This window comes from Lepidothrix coronata, unplaced genomic scaffold, assembly GCF_001604755.1.
Source record: "Lepidothrix coronata isolate B3197 unplaced genomic scaffold, Lepidothrix_coronata-1.0 Scaffold115, whole genome shotgun sequence".
Classification (NCBI taxonomy): Eukaryota; Metazoa; Chordata; class Aves; order Passeriformes; family Pipridae; genus Lepidothrix; species Lepidothrix coronata.
In genome coordinates, this window is record NW_016690295.1 from 30665 (window position 1) to 51204 (window position 20540).

Sequence of the window (20540 nt, forward strand, 5' to 3'; positions counted from 1 at the left end):
GGAAGTTCCCTGCCACACACGAGCTCATTCCTGAACAGCTCTGCTGGCACAGCCCCAATGTGCAAAGCAGCCACAGTTTTCTGCTGCCTGGTCATCAAGAAAACTCCTCACTAAAACTAGAGAGGCACTTTAACTAGAAGCAACCACCTCGGTGCATGGACAAACATGGAGAAGCAGCCAGACACCTCACTGCAGAGACCATGGCACACACAGATGTCCCGAAGCGATGCCACAAGGAATTACTGGGACACTGTCACCTACACGGGGAGAGTCCTGGCCCAGTGAAGGATGGGTATGGCTATGCCAAAGTGGCCACCTCCCCTGACACCTGCAGTGTAGGTGGCTCTGTCTGGCCTGACAGCAGCAGCAGTGAAGCTGGGAAGTCTGCAACGCTGAGTGACAGCACCACACACATACCTACTGCATGAATACACACACACACAGGCAACCCCGCAAAGAAAGGAACTCTGTTTTCTGGATTTCATAAACAGATGCCTGTGAATGGAATTTTCCTGGACTCTGTGGCTGTCCAATGAGACGGGATGAGTGCAACAGTATGTTCTTCAGAGCGAAAAAAGGAAAAATAAAAACAGATCAACAATACGATTTTCTACGGAGTATTTCCATTTTTTTTCCCTAGAGAAATTCTGTGAGCACCATCAGTTCAACATCAATGCAATGGTATTTTTGTACTGTGCAATCTCTCGGGAAAGAGACATCAGCAGAAAGATTCAGGAACAGCAGCTTCTTTTATTAAATCCAGAATATTACAGGTGGACCCCTAAAAAGTCAACAGAATGAAAAAGCTGTTATTTCTACTTTTTGGGTATTAAACCATGGACCAGAGAAACTATATGACGTGAGTAGAAAAAAAAATTAAAAGATCATCTGCAGCACAATAGAGAATTAAACCTGGAATTTTCAAGTCCAAGCCTTAAACACTCTTATCTCCTTTCTTTTACTTAAATAATACCATGACTATGTCTAATATGATGAGGAAGATCAAACTGTTAAAAACTGATGAATTAATAGAATTAAATGTGGCCCTGTTAAACGCCCATGATTGATAGATTTTCTATGACAGATTTTCTATGCTTTGAAGTACCTTAAAATATGTTCAAATACTGTTATTCAAACATGAATTCTGAAACTCTGCTTCCAGGAATGTAAATCAAACTGAGTAACAAAAGGCAGGTCATGAAATAAAAATCTGAGAGGAGAGAAACCTACTATAACCCTCCAAAATAAAAATGTTTAGCAACATGGTTTTCAACACAAAATACAAGAAATGCTAGTTCATTTAACCTTCATATTGCCAAGAATTTGAATCATATGACACACACACACAGATGATTTTCTCCCAAGAGCAATAAAATCTTTCTCGTTATTAGAAAGTATTTGCAAACTTCTGAATTCTGAGACCTGACTGAAAATTTTAAAACTTTATCTGGTGGCAGAACACAATACAAAAGCTATTTGCATAAGAAAAATAAATTTAATATTATTTATAGAATACCATTTTTTAAATTTTGCATATTAAAGTTTCTTTCACAACAGACTGTAGAGTAAGTGCTAGAAAGAGGCCTTTATTACACCAAAGCAACACAGAAGAATCACGAGCAAAGTTATAGGCAAGATTAATCAGTACAATCTTTCATCTGCTTTTGACCAATGCTGGAGAACAGATGATGGCCCAGATATACCTTTGTTGTAACCTAATATAGGTTAAGCTTTTAATTTTCCCCTGGTTGCTTCTAAGACTTCCTACAGTTGTGTTTCATACTGTATACTGTAAGTATACTTTTAGAAGATTCAGTACAATCTATTTGAAAGATAACTATCTGGTTATTGCTACTATGGAAAGCCATAATGATCGATCAGAAATTATCTAAAGCACTAAAACAATTAGTAATTTGTCTATTATTAAAGATATCCTCTCAGTTACACTGGTACAACACATGCCTCTTCACACAGATGTGACACTGGAGCAAAGTAGGTCCTAAACCAGCATCGATGACTTTGTAAACTGTCAGCTTATAGAAGATCCCACTCCTTTCCTACACCTAAAACCAAGGATTTTGAAAGTATTTATGACTTTAGCGGTTTTATGCTCCTTTTTCCCACTCCAACCACATTTAGACTAAGAATCCAGATGTCTGGGGCACGTACGTTTTCCAGTTTGACTCATATTTACCAAACAAATGCATTAATATGCAGTTAGGCAATATCTCTGGCCAACATCTTACAGAGGCAGTGTTATATCGCAACATTGTAGTTTTGGAGCTTTTGTTTTTAAACAAAAAGTTTCATCTGCTCCACCTACCTAAGGAAGCTATCTCGCAGTCCTGCATTATCTGAAGGAAATCCCTCCACAGAAATAACTTTTCTTAAGCCTTATTGTTCCTGTTAAATATTTTATGCAAATTGTTTAGAATGTCTTTTTAATACAAAAATTGTTCCCAATTACCAAATACCATCCCCACAGTATCTTGAGGCCTCTTCTACCATTTTATCAAATTAAGTACTACTGTATTTCAAAATATAATGCGCACTTGCTGCTTCCTGAGGAAAGTCAGAGAGACAACTGAAACTCTGGACAAGTCATGTATGCAATAAATTAATGGAAAAGCATGTAAATTGAGCCTTGAGATGTTTTCTGACATGATTTCTTAATAAGCATTAAAAGTGCAATGTGTTGCTGAAAACATAACTACATAGAAGTGTTTCTCTGGTAAAAAATAGGCATTTTTAGTTGCAAAAAAAGTTAAGTAGTCTTTTCTGAAATGTCAGCAAACTTCATTACGGAAAATTAAAAGGGAAGAGAAAAACTTTTGAAATAGTAATTTATGTGTAACTGCAAATTATTCTGAGATGACAGCAGAGGAGAGCAAACATGACTGAAATAGTGTCTAGAGCTATAATTTCACATTTTTAGCTGTAGTGGTATCTGTATGAATAAACTGAATTGTTGATCAGTATACTAAGCTTTCACAACAGTGGAGATGTTTTTTAACAGTAATTTAGTCATCTAACATATGGAACAGAATACAATGTTCCTGCTTTGCTATCACAGATATTAATCACTACTGTAAGACAGGTTAATTTAAATGTTTGTCACAGTATATGATTTGTCAGGGGAAAAAGTCTTACTTAGGGTATGACAATAAAGTTTTTAGCAAGTGGCCAATGACAACTCCTTCCAGAGACAAAAGCTGGGAATTTACCTGCCCTCATCAGAAGGAATCTGCTTTAATCAGTGAACAATACTATCTCCACGTAATTTTGATCCTCCTCCTACTAAAAATGATCCGAAATATTTCTTTCATTTCCATTTCAGCAGCAGTAGATTGTCAATACTTCCCCAGTGGACATAGTAAAGGACATTTTTACCACTTCAGTGCTCACTTGCTACATCATGCCTTCCCTTAACTGTACTTGTAAAGCCACCTAAAGTCTACCACAGCTGCCTGCCTGCTAAATAAGGCAGATTAATATGAAATTCTATAGCACTGCTACACATCATAGACCTATTAATTTTTGCAGGTCCTACCCATTACCTTCAGACTGTAAACAGTAGAAAGAGGATTAGTTCAAAAGAATGTCCCTCTTGGACTGAGAGGCTCAAGCTGACAAACACCAGAGATGTGTCAAGCCCAAGTTTTGCCATCTCTAGAGAAATGGGCAAAATACCATCCTGCCTTCCTCCCACTTGCAAAATGTCTGGATTGGACACTTGGGGAAATACAGCCTAAGTAATTTTTCACTAAAATAAAATAGCTATTAACTTGAAGCAATGGTAGGAATATTTCGTTTCTCTTCCTTAATCTGTTCTCAGGCACTGTGGTAGCAGACATGTCACATCAAATATAATGAGAGCAGCAACAATATACATGGTGAGATTATGACTAGCATTTTATTTGCACAAAATGAGCATGGAGAAGCTCCAAAAAGCATCTCCCCTTTATTTTTATGGACTCCAGCAAAACAAGAGAATAGATTCTATTAAAAGAAAAAACCTGACACTAAACAATCAGAATAATCTTGACTAGTAACAGAGGGATCTGCATCAGATTTGTAGAATGGTGCACACACATCCCCACTTAACCCAGTGTGTCCAGCAGGGAGCCAGGGCTCTGCCCAACCTGTTAGCTGTGCCCAGGGCCTTCCATTCCTCTCAGCCTTTGGATCACCTGCTATATTCCTCATGGCCACAGCAATATTTCAGTTTGTATCTTACAGAAGCCAATGGAAACATGCAATAATGTCGACAGAAAAATCTGGGATGAGATGTTCGGTGGTAAGACTGAGACAGTTTCTACAACTCCAGCAGTTCAGTGAGGTCTTAAAGCCGTACTGCCATCTAACTCTCCCCAAAAACTCCATCATAATTAATGTGGTATTTCCCTAAAGCTTGAATACATCTCCAGTTAAGACCACATTGCTTAAATTAGATTTTTGTGTCTTTTAACAGACACTGTTTAAACTACTTGGTCTTGTGACCTGTAGCTAACAGAACTCATGTCTCTGCAGCAAAATGCTGACTTGCTGAGTGCCACTGCAGCAAGGGCAAACTTAAGTAAGGTCTTGGTAATGTACTTTCTTCTTGAACTGATACAGGAGAGCTCCAAAATGTCACAATATACACATTGCTTCAAATAACACACTTGAATAAAGTGCACAGAGAAATTATAAATCATGTTCTCATCTTAATAAATAATATAATATATGTTATAAAAGTAGATGTACTAAATACTTGCTTCTAACTAGATGCCCAGCGTCAGGAGTTCAGATGTTTTCACGTTGGCCAGGCTTATTCCTGAGAAATGAAAATTTCCATCTCATATTTTCAAAGATATGAAAATACAGTTAGGGGGAAAAAAAGCCTAAAACTGTGCCTCCTTATTTGATCTGTTTCCCCTGCATGATTTGAGTCAATAGTTTTATTAAAGAAAAAAAATAATTCTATTTTAACTTCAGTAACACTCCAGACACATTCATTTTCTTGAACACTAAGGTCCTTCTTGGGCCTTCAAACCATTGGGAAGAAAAAACCCACGTTTTTCTTCTAGAGCAAAATTGGATTTTACTATTTTATTAAAAGGTGATGTCAGTATTTCTTTCCTCAGCAAAGGAAATTTCCTCAACTTCTCATTTTCTTTTGCTATGTTTTCTATAAGACACGAAAATATAGGGGATTTGTATTTTGACCCTATTGTCTAAAAACATCTTAATTTTTTTTTTTAACCCTTAGAACAATCAAAAAAGTAGAAACAAAATGTACAGCACATCTAGACAATCCTGTTTTCTGGTTTGAAAGAAAATTCTCAACTCTGGAATACACAGCAGGTGCAGTATTCCATTAGTCATGATTTTGGGCAGAGAAATACAGTTTCACAGATAACTTCAATTTTATTTTCCTACTCTAAGGCTAAACTTTGGGCTTGGAAAAGGACAATGCCTGTACCAAAAAAGCACACTCTACATGCTGTGTAATTTTAGCCAGTCGACTTCAGTTTTCATCTGCTGACTGCAGGTAATTTTGCTCCTAAGGCTGCTCAGGCAAAGTTGAACTCTGTTTGCAACAGCAGAAAAATATCTTACCATGAACAAACAAGAAATGCAATAGACAACAAAACTTGTATTTGATGGTGAGCTGAGGTACCATTTGTTCAGACGATGTTAATTTATTTCTACACTTAAGTGAAAGCTGGATTTAGCACTCACCTTTTAAAAAATGTGGGTCAACAAACTGCTGCAAAACAATTCTCAGTGGGTTTTAGGTAAGATGAGAGTGGGATTAAAATACTAATGCCTCGATCAAATCCCTAATTTGATACAATAACTCAGACAGGGTCAACAAAGGACAAATTATAACCAAATGTGATCACATTACAAATTAAGAAAAATACTACTACATTCTCAGACAACAGGCTGAAAACATGTAAGTCTATAATATATTTCAGATAATGAACTGAGATCAAGGAAAGGCAAACCAGAATAATTATTGAAATGAAAAGAAGTTATCCACATATTATGCTCTCATCGGTAGCCGCTGCCATATGTTGATGTTTATTCAGCACGAAGTAATTTATCAGCAGAATAACTGAGATGAACTGCAAAGACTTGCAGTGAGTCTCTGACAAATTGTCACCATGACAAGCAGAACTACCACCATAAACCATGGAAGCAGAAAGCAGGCTTTCTTCTTGAACTATGTGATGACAAAGAGGACACACTTTTGGGTGATACACATTGTAGGAGCTCAGTCGAAAATGACCTGGAAAAGCTAAGACCCACTCATTAAAGAAAGCACTTCAAGCCATTAAGTTAAATCATTTCAATACCTACCAAAACTAAATTGTATCTAAATTATTAATAATGGGAAGTTTTCTTTCTGTTTGTCATATCAGGCAGTTCTGTACAGATCTGAGTGTTTTGTCCTTTATCCTTTCAACAAAAAAATATCATACATCCACCATCAAGTAGTATCTGCTACATCACTGCAGGACATGGTCCTATAATTTAATTATTTTGCTTCTCCACATCGCTCCAAGCAATTCTGCTTATCATTATAACAAAAGAAAGACAACCAAAGAACAAAGCCTTGCCATACTGTACCTGCAAAGCACAGTTCATCATTCGCACAATGTAGTCAAACTGCTGATGGTCCAGTATTGCTCGGTTCTGTTTAACGTGCTGGCCCAGTTCCTGGGTCAGGCAGTGCCGAGCTGCCTTCCCTTTTAGGGCTCTCAGAGCTGCAGGCAGGGTCTGGAGAGAAGAACACCTGGCTTTATGAAAACGAAATTAAATGGCACTATTCACACTGAATATTGTTCCTTCTTTGTCAAGAAACTGCAAGTGACAGTAAAGAATAATTTGGAAATTACTCATCAGCTTGAATATCAAACTTTCACATAATGATTGGTTTAGCTTGAGTTATCAAGTATTAAGTTTTTCCTATGTTTTTTTTCAAATGCACTAAAGAGGATTTCTCGCCCACATGTGGAAATAGAAATCATTTTATACAGACAGTCATTGAATGGATGTGAAATCAGAAATGGATTATCGTGCATGAAAACAAGTACTCTGTTCAGTACCAGCCAGGCCAGGTCCTGAGTTTGCCTGCCAAGGCCAACTGGCATGTTTTCTGATAAGCAATGAATGACAAATGGTTTTAGAAGTGGCATACCTCTCATAGCAATGAGGACACAAGATTGTCATGCAGTTTATCCTAAAACAGTGCCAATAGAATATTTATGTCAACATTTTAAAGATGCAGCAAGTACTACATCAATGATTCTCAACAGACTAGAGTTAATTGTGGTAACAGGTAAGTAACAAAAGGCAGCCTATTAGCTAAGGACAAATTTACCATGCAGAGGGACAAAAAAACTACTGAACTTTCCCAAGTGCCTGTAAGTTGAAAGATGTTAAAAACTAGTGTGCTATACTCGGATCAAAACTCTTACAAAGAGTTACATATTTTATTAGGACTTTTCCCATGTGCATTTTGAAACCATAATTTGTAAATCAAGCAAAGCTCATTTTCTATCTTGAGCTGCACAGCCTCAGAGATATACAGGTTATACTTCCCTGAGAAATCAAAAAATTGCTTAAAATAATTTTACAGTCACTTTCACACACAAAATTAGGTTTAAATGTAAGTCTGAGTGACAGTTCTAGAATCAATAATTGAAAACTCTATGGACAGAATCTACAAAAGTTGGTAACTTCTTAATGTGGAAAAAACAAGAATGTCAAGGATAACAACTCACTAATACATTGCAGTGAAGGCACATATGCCAAATATTTACATTCCTCTCTGAGTTCTATCAAATTATTGATTTTTACAACCAGCAAAATTTACTGTACCAAAAATTTAAAAAGACCACTGGTCGTTCAACACTGAATCATATATGTATGTCTTTTGTTTGCCTTCTTTCTAATTAATACTGCTAGAGCAATATAAAATTAATAAATATATAAATAGTTTTAAAAAAATTATGTGGACAATATTATTTATAACGGTAATAAATTAGCAGAAAGGGCTTCAATGCACCCATGTAGTATAAGAAACAGGTTTTCAAATTCATTAGCCTCATACTACACACAGTACTGCATTTAGATGATTAGTTTTATTGCTTACTTCACTCATTTAAATGGTCAAAACAATCCTTAGTGCTTGAAACATGACTTCAAAGTGTACTTTGTGACTAGGTCAGTCTCCATTTGCTCATTAACAGAACAGAGGGTTATTTGGGAAAGTTACAATTTCATTTTATTACCTTTTCAGTCTCCAAAAATTTGTTTTCAAAAATGAACGAGATGCAGTTTCTAACAACTTCCAGCCTTTGAGCACTGTTGAAAACTGTGCTTCCTTTTTCCATTATGGAAACTAACAAAGAGAAAGAAGAATATGCATCTGTAAAATGTCTCCTGCAAGAGCCACGAAGAATACCAAAAAGTTCTTTAAAAAAAAAGTTAAAAATTAGTGTGCTCTCCATTTTACTCTGTTAAGCAAATACCTTTAGTAGGCATATACAGACAGCAACATAAGATCCTAAATCTTTGGTTTTCCTATACTATCTAAAGAAGAGAGTGGTCTGAATTTTAACTGGATTCTCTTAACTATTTGTTCTATTTGATTCCTACAGGCCCAAAGAGACTACAAACTCTAACATACAAATGAAATATAAAAATATATTTTTGAAAATATATATTTTGAACTATGTAACCTTGCACACTTTGTAGCAGTAGATAACTATTTTTAGTTGGCCACGAGAATTCTGCAACATGGAATAAAACCTGACAGACCTGTTCTCTTATCTAGATTCCAATTTACTGACATGTAAAGATTATTCTCTTAATGCACTGTTTAGTTATCATTTTTCAAGAAAATTCAGAAGAGAAGAACTAACATCCTCTTTTTCTTTAGAATATCAAATAAATAGAGTCTAAATGTAGAATATGCCTTTCTTGTAGATAATAATGAGCTACTAATATCCAAAGATTTTGAAACACGGGACAGCAGGGAGTGTAAGTGTGAAAGTTGTTCCTCGAAAAAACCCACAAAACCCCTTTGATATAAGAATTAACTTATTAAAAAGAAAATGTTCTGTTGCATCAAGCCTTTTAAAGAAAGACGATAGAACACAAGCACACACCCTTTTTCTGTAAGAAACACATTCAATGACACAGTTCACAGCAAAGGCAGGTGAAGAGAGTTCATCCTCTTCTTACATAAACCCAAAGAGAAACAGGCCCCGAAAGGGCCTCAAGAGGCCATCTAGTTCGTCCTGCTGTCCCTAGAAAGGATCAACTCTATTTATGTTATTTCTCATGTTTGTCTAATATGTTCCCAATGTTCTGTGATAACAGAGACTCCATGGCTTGACAAAAAATCCACTCAACTGCCTCACAATCTTCATTTTACCACATCTTGCTGACAAATAACTCTACTTCTGTGCTGCAATTAAACCCATTATTTCTTATCATTGCAGATTATTCCCCTTCTTTTTCTAACTGCCTCTTATATAATTGAAGACTGCTATTATGTGTTCCCTCAGTCTTCTATTTTTCAGTCTAAACAACTCCCCATCTTTCCTTGTAGGTCACATTCTCTGGACCACTGGTCATTCTTGTTGCTTTCTTATGGACTCCCTCCAACAGAACCAAAAACGGAGACAGTCTTCCAGTGTCCAAAAATGGATACAAACACTCCAGCTGAGGCCTTACCGAGCACAATGAAAAGATTTCTCCAAGGGGTTCACTGACTGCACTCCTGTTTATACATCCTACTAAGATGTTTGTCTTTTTTGCAGTAGCTTGATATAGCTGGGTCATGTTTGCCTTATGGTCATTAAAATCCCCAAATTAATTTCTGAAGCACTGCTGGCTAGTCAGCTGATCATGTCTATGCAAGTGCAATACCTTATTTGAAGAAAAACAGTAGAGAAGGACAAAATTCAACAGAGACCAGTTGTAAGATCTCTACTTTTTTTTAAAGACTGGATCCCACCCTTCAAAGGTTTTGCAAGCTCTGCCAGCTTTACATGTCCTGCAAGGTTACTAAATGTACTGGTTTACGCCCCCATTCACGTTGATGACTAGGACTAATAGAATTTTTCTGTCACTAAAATTAAATCTGTTCTTTATATTTAAATATAGATATATTAATTTTGAGACAGATGCTATGTTTGCTCTTTGCCTTTTTCCAGTAACTTACATGCCTTCCACTAGTATCAAAGGAGAAACTCTAACAGTTCAAAGCTTGGTTCAGCCAGTCCTACAAGTTACCTGTGGTGATATTTATCAGACCTAGGTGAGCAGAACAATATGTAGTTTAATAGTTCAACTCAAAATCTAACTCAGATCAAAACCTTTTTTGTTGTTAGCAATTATGCCCCTCATACTATGGATGTTTGACTCCTTAGTAAGGCAGACACAAAATGCCTTTTAAGACTGCGAAGGCCAACATGCAAGTCTATGTACCAGAGTTTACTACGATCACTAAAAATACAGTATTAATACAAAATTGGGAGCAACACATTGTAGTCATGCTAACTATACATTCAACTCATGAGATTGGATGAGAAATGGGTAAGTTGGGGAGCAAATGAACTTACCAACAGGGGGACCCGCTGGGACAACACACTTCTTGTCCCCCCGGGTGGCAGGGGGGGCCCCCTGACTCCTGGCGAGGCCTTCCTGGAGGAGCTCCTGCACCCGGCACTCGTTGATCCGGGGGAAAGGCAGGATGTGAACACGCAGGTGGGAGCCCTCCGTGGGCCGTGGCACCTTCTGGAATGCTATGTGGGGATTGGGATTCTCCTGCAAGTCAAGAGCAAAAGGTTATACACAAATTGTATCACACCGTGCTACCACTGGTCTACTTTAATTTTACTGCTGTTTTGTGTATCTCTCATACCTGAAAGACTAAGAAGCCAAATATCTGATGTAGATGACTAATAAAACATTTCATGTTGATATCACCCTTAACTCCTTATCTGTAATACTTCCAACTTTGTTAAAGGCTTTTATAAAATTATTTTTGTCAACATGCAAAATTCAGAAAGAAAGATGGCAAAAGAAAATCACTGCTTAACTTGGGTTGATTTATGCAGCTTAATGAGTATTTAGGACTTGAACAGAAATTAATTTGACAATCAACTTCTTCATTAGAGGGAGGGTTGAAGACTACCTACCAACATTCACAGGATCACATATCTTTAGGAGTATAACAATCAGTCAAACAAACCAGAATATTTTCATCTCTCCATTCATATGTACCAGGGGTTATCATTAATCACGTCTGAATTTACTGTTGTCCAATTTGACTCCATGCTATTACTTATTACTGGCTACATACCACTGCCAAAGAGTGATACTCCATCAATTAGTTTCTGTTGCAAATGCACAACTGGCTTGGAAGCAAACTTGTAAACAGCAGCTTAATACTTTTATTTATGGGAGCAAAAGGTAACAAGGAAGAACAGATGCATCAACTTCAGAAATAGCATCAAAACAGACCAGTTACTCGGCCATATATATTTTCTGCAAAGTAAAGTTTAATGGAACAAGCCAAAAATCTAGCTAGGGGGATGAGAGCAGCAGATTCCAGGAGAAGCAAAGCAGAGGAAGGGCATGCAGTCTCAGCAGGGGGTAACAGAGGGCAGAGCAGAAAATGCCAGAAAAGGAGAATAACTATTCCACAATCCATTTCACTAAGAAGAGAGATTCAGAGGAAATAAAGAGAGTTACTTTAACCTTGGACAGCACAAACATCATGTCAGACATATATGCTAACAGGCAATGTAGGTCTAATGGCTTGAACTACTGAAGTGGTATATGCCAAAAACTTGTCTAGATTTTCCAGTTGTACCACCTAGACTAATACAAACATTATCTCTCCATAACAGACCACATCTCTCACATGCATCTAAACTGCCACAGCTACAACATGATGCCTACCAAAACTGTGAACAAGATGTCAAAATATGTCATGCAGTCAGATTAAAATCAGGCAGCTCTAGGCATAACTTCAAGAAGCAATGTTACTCATCACCTATATTTAGCCAAAGACAGATGTATGCATAACTACTAGAAATCTGACTTCTAAATGCCCCAAGTCACTGACTTGGTGAATATAAGTGTATACTCCTGTTAAGTCATTGACTTAGTGGTAGTGAAGTAGCAAGTCAATCACAATGGTATAAATAAATCTCATCATCAGACAAGACAAACAGAACCCCAAAAAACCCCCCCAAACACCTCGTAATTCTTGTGCTTTTTTTACAGAAGTATATTTGTAAACCATAGTTTTGGGGAAGTGGGACATTGGAAAGAAAGGGTGACAAAGGTGTCAGCTGACTGTGTAATAGATAATGCTCTGTGGAGTCTGAACAACCATAGGAAGTGTGAGAAGGAGGGAGAGTAGTCAATGCCAAAAAACAACTCCAAAAGACCCCCAAAACCCACAAACCAAAAAAAAAAACAAACCCAAAACTCACTAATGGAAGAGTAAGAGATTTTACAAAAGCACCATGTAACACAAACACACGATAGGAAGGCAAGAATGAAACCGGGAGGAACTGCAGGAAACCTAAAGGGTACAAGAAAAAGGCTGTAAAAAAGTAGTGCCTGCTGAGCACACAAACCATGGGGACTGGGTCACACAGCAGGAAAGATCTGCTGAAAGTGTACATTATGCCTAACTGGATGTATAGCTTTCAGAGGAAAAACTATCGAGAGGCAAGAAGAGAGGTTACAGCAAGAGAAAAAAATAGTTTATATACATTATGTGAATACACACTAAGAAAACAGAGTGATAAGTAGCAGTAGCTATATGTAAACCAGTATTATTAAAGTTCAAAGTCTTTTGCCATAATGTAGATGATGACTACCACAAGCTGTCATTTCCATTTTCAGATACTGGATCAATCTCACAAATAAGAATTTTCAATGTTACCATCTCAACTCTACAAGTGCAGCAGGTATAGTAAACTTACATTTTTGAAGAGCTGTTCTGCAAGTTCTCTAACATGCTTTATCATTTTTGGTGGATTGCCCTCTTCGGCTTTAATTCTTTCAACTTCAAAGGCTACCAACTTTTTTTTGAAAAAAGAAAGAATAAAAATGTTTATAATTCAACTAAAAAAATGTTATTTCCTCTTAAGTTATGGAAAGTTAATCTTAAATTGAAACAAAGGAAAGAAAGCTGAACACCAAAAAATGTGCAACGTCACGCTGCTCTGGAACATGAGACATTTTCAGTTTCATATAGAGCTTTTGTTACCAGATGTTTTAGTCCTACCTAATATAGAAAGTCCTACATACTTAAAACATTCCCATCAGGTTTCTATACCACAGTCCAAATTTCTCCTATGTACTACTACTACTACTACTACTACTACACAGAATTAATACCAAACTCTGTTTTTACTCTTCATTCAACTAAAAGCCAACATAGTAAAAATATGGCATTACTTTTTAAAATTTTAAACTGTTTGTCTCAGTTTATATTGTTGGATACGTATTTAATATTTCTCAATGAGTTTATTAATGTTTCATATATTTAAAATACTCAAAATAATTCTGTACTAGTACACATGATGTATTATGAAGCTACAAGCATGACAAGAGGAACAGCATTACCAAGATTTATACAACTATTTAATTTCACACATATGAGCAGGGCACAATTTTATGGATGTAAAGTAGAAATATCTGCTTAGTATAAAATGAGAATTGAGAAGATTAGTATAAAGTTGATTTAATAAACAGTGAGGATTCAGAAGCATTTCAGTAGTTTTTCACATGCTGATATATCATAGGTACATCATAATCTACTTGGGAACACAGAAACAGTTTTCACCTCATCAAAAAGATCACAGGTTCTGAAGGGAGGACCCCTCTCTGACACAAAACCAGCAAATGCCATTCCATTGAGGACTTTGGTTAGAAAGTCATTCTCAATTAAGCCTCGCTGGCCCAAGAAGGCTGCCTGCAGCAAAGACAGAAAAAAATGCACGTATTTTATAAGTATCAAAACCACAACGATTTACGTACTAGCAGTTAAACATTTTCACCACCTTATCAGCTTATATGAGTATGTGGTACTTTCTAATTAAATCTTTTATTATACATAGTATCTTTTTACACCTAAATTCAGAACTGGAAGTTAGATGCACACATTTTTTAAATCTCACAGGTAATAAAACAGAAAACTAGTACCTTCAAGCAATGTCTTCTTATTGCATTCATATGTTTTCAAAATTCGACAACTGATTCCTCAAATGTTTATTTGTATTAAATTTAAACGTTAACTTTGTTTTACTTTTCCTCACTGTCCCTGCAATTAGTCCCACTAAAACACATTGATATACTGCTATGCCAAAATGATATGCTTATCACATGCAGATAATTTCATTTATTTTTTTTTTTAAACCACTTGTTCAAAAGGCAGGCTTGTGGGAATAACACGGTGCAAGCGAATACTAACTAAATACACGTCTGCTTCTCTTTTACCTTGTGGAAATGAATTACTGGTTCAGCATGAATCCTGATCAGCTGAAGACATGACCGGTATCCTTGGAAAAGTTGTGCAAATAGCCTAAGGAAGATTGCTCGCACCTCTTTATCCTGTAAGCAGTAATCAAATATGCTGTCAAAACATTTTTGTATTGAAAGCTTTTCCACACCTGGTATAAAACTAAATGAGAAATGCCTACAAATTCATCGATGTAGCAAGTGAAGCACGTGAAGCAGAGATACTTGTACACGTACAAGGTTGTCTCATGGCATGGTTAGGGTTGGAAGGGACCTTAAAGGTCATCTAGTTCCCCTGCCCTGTCCTCAGATGGCAATGACAAATTCAGCACATCGTCACCCCTCCACTCCTGCTGATCCTTCCCACACCACAGGTTCTGGGCAATGTCAGTGTAACGGGGGGGTTGGTCATGTGCTGAACCACATGAATGAACTGCCATGAGAGAAAGCTGATCCTAAATAAAGGAAAGATGATATTTTAACCTGGATTTGTTCCTTAAAGTAAGCAGGGCTTTGCAGCACTACACAAGCAGTGCCATTGGAAGGGAACCATGGGAGCCTAAGGTGGAACTGCTGCTGCTGGAAGAACCAGGCTCAGAGCATCCCAGGTATCACCAGAGCCATCAGCTGCAGCTCTGCCAGAGGAGGCAGAGCTCTAAGTTTGCTCAGCTACTTGTCCAGGACTCTTCCAACTCACATCTTCACTTGCCAATCTACAGCGGCCAAAATAAGCCAGAGTTACTTTAAAAAGTTTTAAATAGTAGATCTTTAAAGTCCTGGTTTGTTTTATTTAAGAGAGCGCTTACATACACGCTACCAGAATAGTGGAAATGATGTGAACAGCTGGGGGCAGACTTGGGGCAGTGACATCTCCATCTGGCCCAGATGCCATTAAAGACTGACATCAAACCCTGTGTCACCCTGTTATTTCAGCTCAGCTCAGGTACCTACTCACACTGCAGCCATGTGGAAAACCTAAGGTCCTAAAAATTGTTTTATGACCTCAGGTTTCATGGTGACTCAAAGGACGTTTTAAACAAACTAACTTTATACATTATACCCAGCAAAGAATATTTACTATCAGGTAACCATTTGATCAGATAATTAACAAGTAAATAAAACCTAAATAAGTTAAAACTTGTAATGACTTTTTAAAGAGATAAGGTATACATAAGATTCTATAATATTGTCTAACTGGAGTATTTTACTAGATGTTTTCTAATTCTTCACTGGAACATTATGGATGTTATTTATTTTTAACTTCATTTCGTAAGGGCTCCATTTTACTCCTTATAAGATAGGTCCATTTTCTGCTGCTGTGCAAGATTTTAACAGGTACATTTGTACCCTGACTTTTTTGACTACTTGAACACACAGTTGCTTCTTTCAGACTCAAAAAAATACTTATTTTGATTCAAATTATATTCATTTGTAACTTCCCTATTCAAAGTAAGATTTTAGCTGAATTCTGTCATTAGTTTAAATGAAATCTGGATAATATTCCCTGTCTTCAAAAATGAAAAAACCCCCAATCTTAAAGTAACAAATAAGTACAACAAATACATTGTACCACGTTAGAGTATTACATTTTCAAATATACCTACTCAAATGTGTTCTTAAACTGAACTGGCTTTTGGATTTTAGTTTGGACTACCAACTCAAGCTCAGCTCTAAACACTCCTAACATATGTCATGCACTATAAACTATAAACTATAAACTATAAACATAGAGTTTCACTCAGGTTGAAGTCCATTAAAGGCAATTAACTATATGTGGTTAAAACCCATATAACTCCTTTCCCAATACATCCAACCATACCATGTATAATAATTATTGTAAAACCAGTGACTTATGTTTTGCTCACACAGCTACCACTCCTATCTTTACCCACATTTACTCTAAAAATCTAGATAAATGACATTTTTCATGTTTCTGAAGCTTTTTTTTTTCTGTGGAGGGGGGAGTGTGTCTATAAGAGAACATTTTTGTGTAAATGACATTTTTCATGTTTCTGAAGCTTTTTTTTTTCTGTGGAGGGGGGAGTGTGTCTATAAGAGAACATTTTTGTGTCATTTTAACATTTACACAACCACAGAAAAAGACCAGTTTCTCCACTTACGTAAAATTCTCCAGCTTTACTGGTCTGTGAAACAGAGACACATATTTAACTCTACAGACAGCAGTATTAAAACAAAATTAGGTGCTCCCATAGTAATAAAAATATATTTATAAAACTTCTAACCCATTAGAATGCTATTAGAGGGCAAGATTAATTTCTTTGCTACACCAATAATACCATAAAGTATATGGAAAAGAAAACACAAAGTAGAAATCCTTAAAAGAAAGTTAGCCTTAAATTTCAACAGTTTTCCACTTAAGAAAGTCAGACATAACACAGAAATCTTACCAGCATTTTTGAGTGTGATAAAGCTGTTCGTGGGGGAGGGAATGCATAATCTGCTGTTTCCAAATCAGGATGCAAAACCTAGGGAATTTTTAAAAAAAAAATTTTTCCCCTCATTTTGCTGATAAAAAGATAAATTACTTTTATTCTTCTTTCTCAAAGTAATATTCACTGATATTAGGTACCTCAAGTAAGAGACAGAGTTAAATTACGAAGACTATATGGAAATTAAGGTGGGATTAATTTCTCAGCTTCAGGTTTCTCAAAATGAGCTAGTTATCAAAAACTCTGACTGCAGCCATGAAGAAGGTAGTCAATACCATTAGAGATTTTAGAGTCAATTCATCTGAAACAGATTAACAGTCAGATAATTCTTCTCTTTAAGATAAAAAGATTTGCTGAGAAGCCTCCAAATAAGGTGATTTCTAACTTACTACAATGATAGTAAAAAACCAAACTGAACAACTACATTTTTTTGTGATTCCCTAATGTAGAATACATCATTCTTGAATAGTGAAAAAGGGGTATCACACAAACAAGCTTTAAGACTAAATGGTAATTAATTTGTTAAATTTCAAGACAATGTACAGTTGAAATGAATTTATAAAAACAGAAAAGCAGCAAAACTGAATGGTAACGATGCTCTTATTAAAAAATCATTATTAAGAAGGAAAAATCACTACCTATCTCCTGAATAGTAAAAAATACATTTTAGTATTAAATTATTGATTATATTAATTCTAAACTCAGATAATAAACTCTTCTAAAACCAGGAACGTTGGCATGTATCATAGTTTTAAATCTCACATGTTTGAAAGCTTAATACTGAAATTTATATTTCATTTTTTACAAAGAGGTGAGAGGTTGGAAAACGGGGTTTGTATCAAAACATACTAGAGAAAGTGCCATTTGAGTCTGATGCAGCAGTGGCTCTGGCAGCTGAGACAGATGAATACATTCAGGAATTTTAATTGTTCCTCCATCCAGGTCTGCTATGATTACATCTAACTGTAAGGGACAAACACATTATTGGTAGTGCATACTGCGAGCATAGTTTAAAAACACAACAGTTCAAATTTCATGATCTGCACATAAGTTAAAATAAACAAATTAAAACCAGTACTAACTTCAATGTACAGAATGCTTTTGATAAAGGAAATACTCCAAATACTTCCTATTACTGAATCTAGCCACGAAAAACAAATGTAAACCAAAGAAATTGAAATGAGGCCAGACTTCCAAAAATTATTTTTGTTTCTGGATGTTCCAGGTCTGTGTTCAGAGATTTGTGATATCTAATCAGCTTTTTGCAAAAGAACACAGGGAGGGTAACTATAAGTAAAATTATGTGTTTCTAAGCACTCGTAATCCTGCTTCAGTTTCTCCAAGCAGATGCTTAAAAAGGACAAAATAAAACCATTGAAAATACACTTCAAAATCCTGAGTGAAATGCTCAAACTCACAACAAACAGACGACAAAGCCGGAAATGGATGCATTCCTTCCCATCCTGCACTAGAATCAAACAGGTTCCCTCCTCTACTTTATAGCCTTAATGTGTTTACCAAATAATTGATGATTTTTCCCTTTTTTCTTCTTCTGACTGTCTTGCCTTGCTTTCTACAATAATAGTTTGAACATATATATGAATTTCTCATACGAACATCTCTGAAGCACAGAAAATCTCTGCAGCTGAGCACCACAAAAGACACTGTGACTATGAATGAGCTGGGCAGACATACTTACAAGCTCATGAATGTCATTGCGAAAGACAGAATGTACACCAATGATGAAAGGTGTTGGTGAGCTGAGAACTTCCAACAGCTGTGCAGGAAGAATTGGAATATAGGGATAACTGTGAAAAGAATAAATAAAATAAAATAAAAGCTTCTGGCTATCCTTCCACATAGGGCAACCTTTTCCTTTAAAAAAAAAAAAAATCTTCCTGTTATGTATTAAATTTACTAGAAATAACTATTCCAAAAATACAAAAGATGAAAGTATTAATTAAATACTTCTTTATCAAGTAGCATGCTGTTAAAATAACATGTCATTAAAGCTCCATAATTTATTATAAGGTCCACAAATTATTGCAAATCAGTGTATTTTTCAAAAAAAGAGAAGCCTATTTATATCTGTAACATTTATGTTATGTGTACATTACATTTGTCCACAAATTTTAAGTAGCCAAGGACACTAAAGTTATGGATAATACCTTCATTTTAGAAACATGGCTAATTTTTGGCCAGACACCTACAATTCTACAATTCAGCCTTTTGTAAAATATCATTAGTAAGAAATCTTTAAAGGAAATATTTTGCTTTGATATTGAAATGACAACCAAATATTGTGTACAGAACTCTATTTCAGATATTGTTTACTTGATTGCATGATTTAAAAAAAAATAAAACAGTGGTTTCAGTAGAGCAACATGAAAATCCGGATCTAAACTGATCAATGCTTTTCAACATCTAATTTATAGTTATTAAAGTTCACATTCATTACTATTTTAGCATGAAGAAACACATTCCAAAACTAATTTTCCATTTTCTTCCAACCTATTCTATATTAAAATGAAGCCCATCTCTGAAATATTTTAAATAAAACAAGCTATTAAAATACGACATGATTTGAAACAGGTGAGTCAGGATTAGATGTCTTCTTCCTAAAAAAACCAAACAGCTTGACATTAAGTTTTCCATTTCAAAATGCTGCATCCACATGTAGCTTTTTAGAGAGCATCAATTTGTTGACTTAAATTCCTTCTCTGGTGGACATTTGTCAGTGACTTAAAACTGTGACACACATCAATGCAGCTGTTACTTTTGAGCCACAGAATCTTTCAGGTTACAAAGGGCCTCAGGACATCATTTCATCCAACCTACTGCTCTAAGCAGGGTCAAGACTGAATCCAGATTAAGTTGTCCTGGGCTCTGTCCAGCTGCTCCTGAAAGCTTACAGGGATGGAAGTTCCATAGGTTGTCTGTTTCTCTCCTTAATTATCCTCATAATAAAACACATTTTCCCTGTGTACGGTCAGAAACTTCCCTCTCCTCTGTTTCAGTTTATGACCCCATTGTTTCCTGCCACACACCTCCTCTTTCTTTTTGGCAGGTTGTTATTAGACCTCCTCCGTATCTTTTCCATGATTTACTCACGGGCCATCGCTGTCAAGTTTTACCATCCAACTGACGTTGTGAGCAGGGTTTCTACTGTGTTTGTAGGTGGGATGTTTCCCCCTTAATTGTTTCCACTGCCATGATGCAATCAGACTTTTATTAATGATGTGTACAGACTAGGAATTGCGTGTCTGATCATGAAAATCTCTGCTTATTTGAACAATATAGCAGAACTCCTTTTGTACAGGACAGCGTAACAGAAGTTATAAAATGTGTTATAAAATTAGTTAACGAGTAAAAAGAATCAAAACTCAACTCACCTGTATTTGAGGGGAAACATCAAAGACTCCAGAGCCCTACAGGCATCACTGAGCCTCTGAAAACTTGCTGAGTGAAAGAGAACCTTATTTTCTGTAAGCACGGCACAGAACAAGCTGAGTACATTTTGGATTCCTTAAAAAAAATAAAATA

General features: G+C 36.1%; 1 protein-coding gene across 1 annotated transcript in view; it reads right to left on the bottom strand.

The window, feature by feature from the left end:
* Positions 1–452: 452 nt before the first annotated feature.
* Positions 453–20540, bottom strand: part of LOC108502231 (myotubularin-related protein 13-like) — a 165640-nt gene continuing 145552 nt past the window's right edge. The window contains exons 7-17 of the mRNA XM_017824963.1: positions 20390–20522; positions 18697–18805; positions 17847–17960; positions 16956–17033; positions 14527–14640; positions 13874–14002; positions 13008–13106; positions 10626–10830; positions 8286–8395; positions 6619–6768; positions 453–781 (exon numbers count right to left, since the gene is read on the bottom strand). Of these exons, the coding sequence (XP_017680452.1) occupies positions 719–781; positions 6619–6768; positions 8286–8395; positions 10626–10830; positions 13008–13106; positions 13874–14002; positions 14527–14640; positions 16956–17033; positions 17847–17960; positions 18697–18805; positions 20390–20522 (1304 nt within the window). The 3' untranslated portion in view covers positions 453–718. The remainder of the gene's footprint in view (positions 782–6618; positions 6769–8285; positions 8396–10625; positions 10831–13007; positions 13107–13873; positions 14003–14526; positions 14641–16955; positions 17034–17846; positions 17961–18696; positions 18806–20389; positions 20523–20540) is intronic.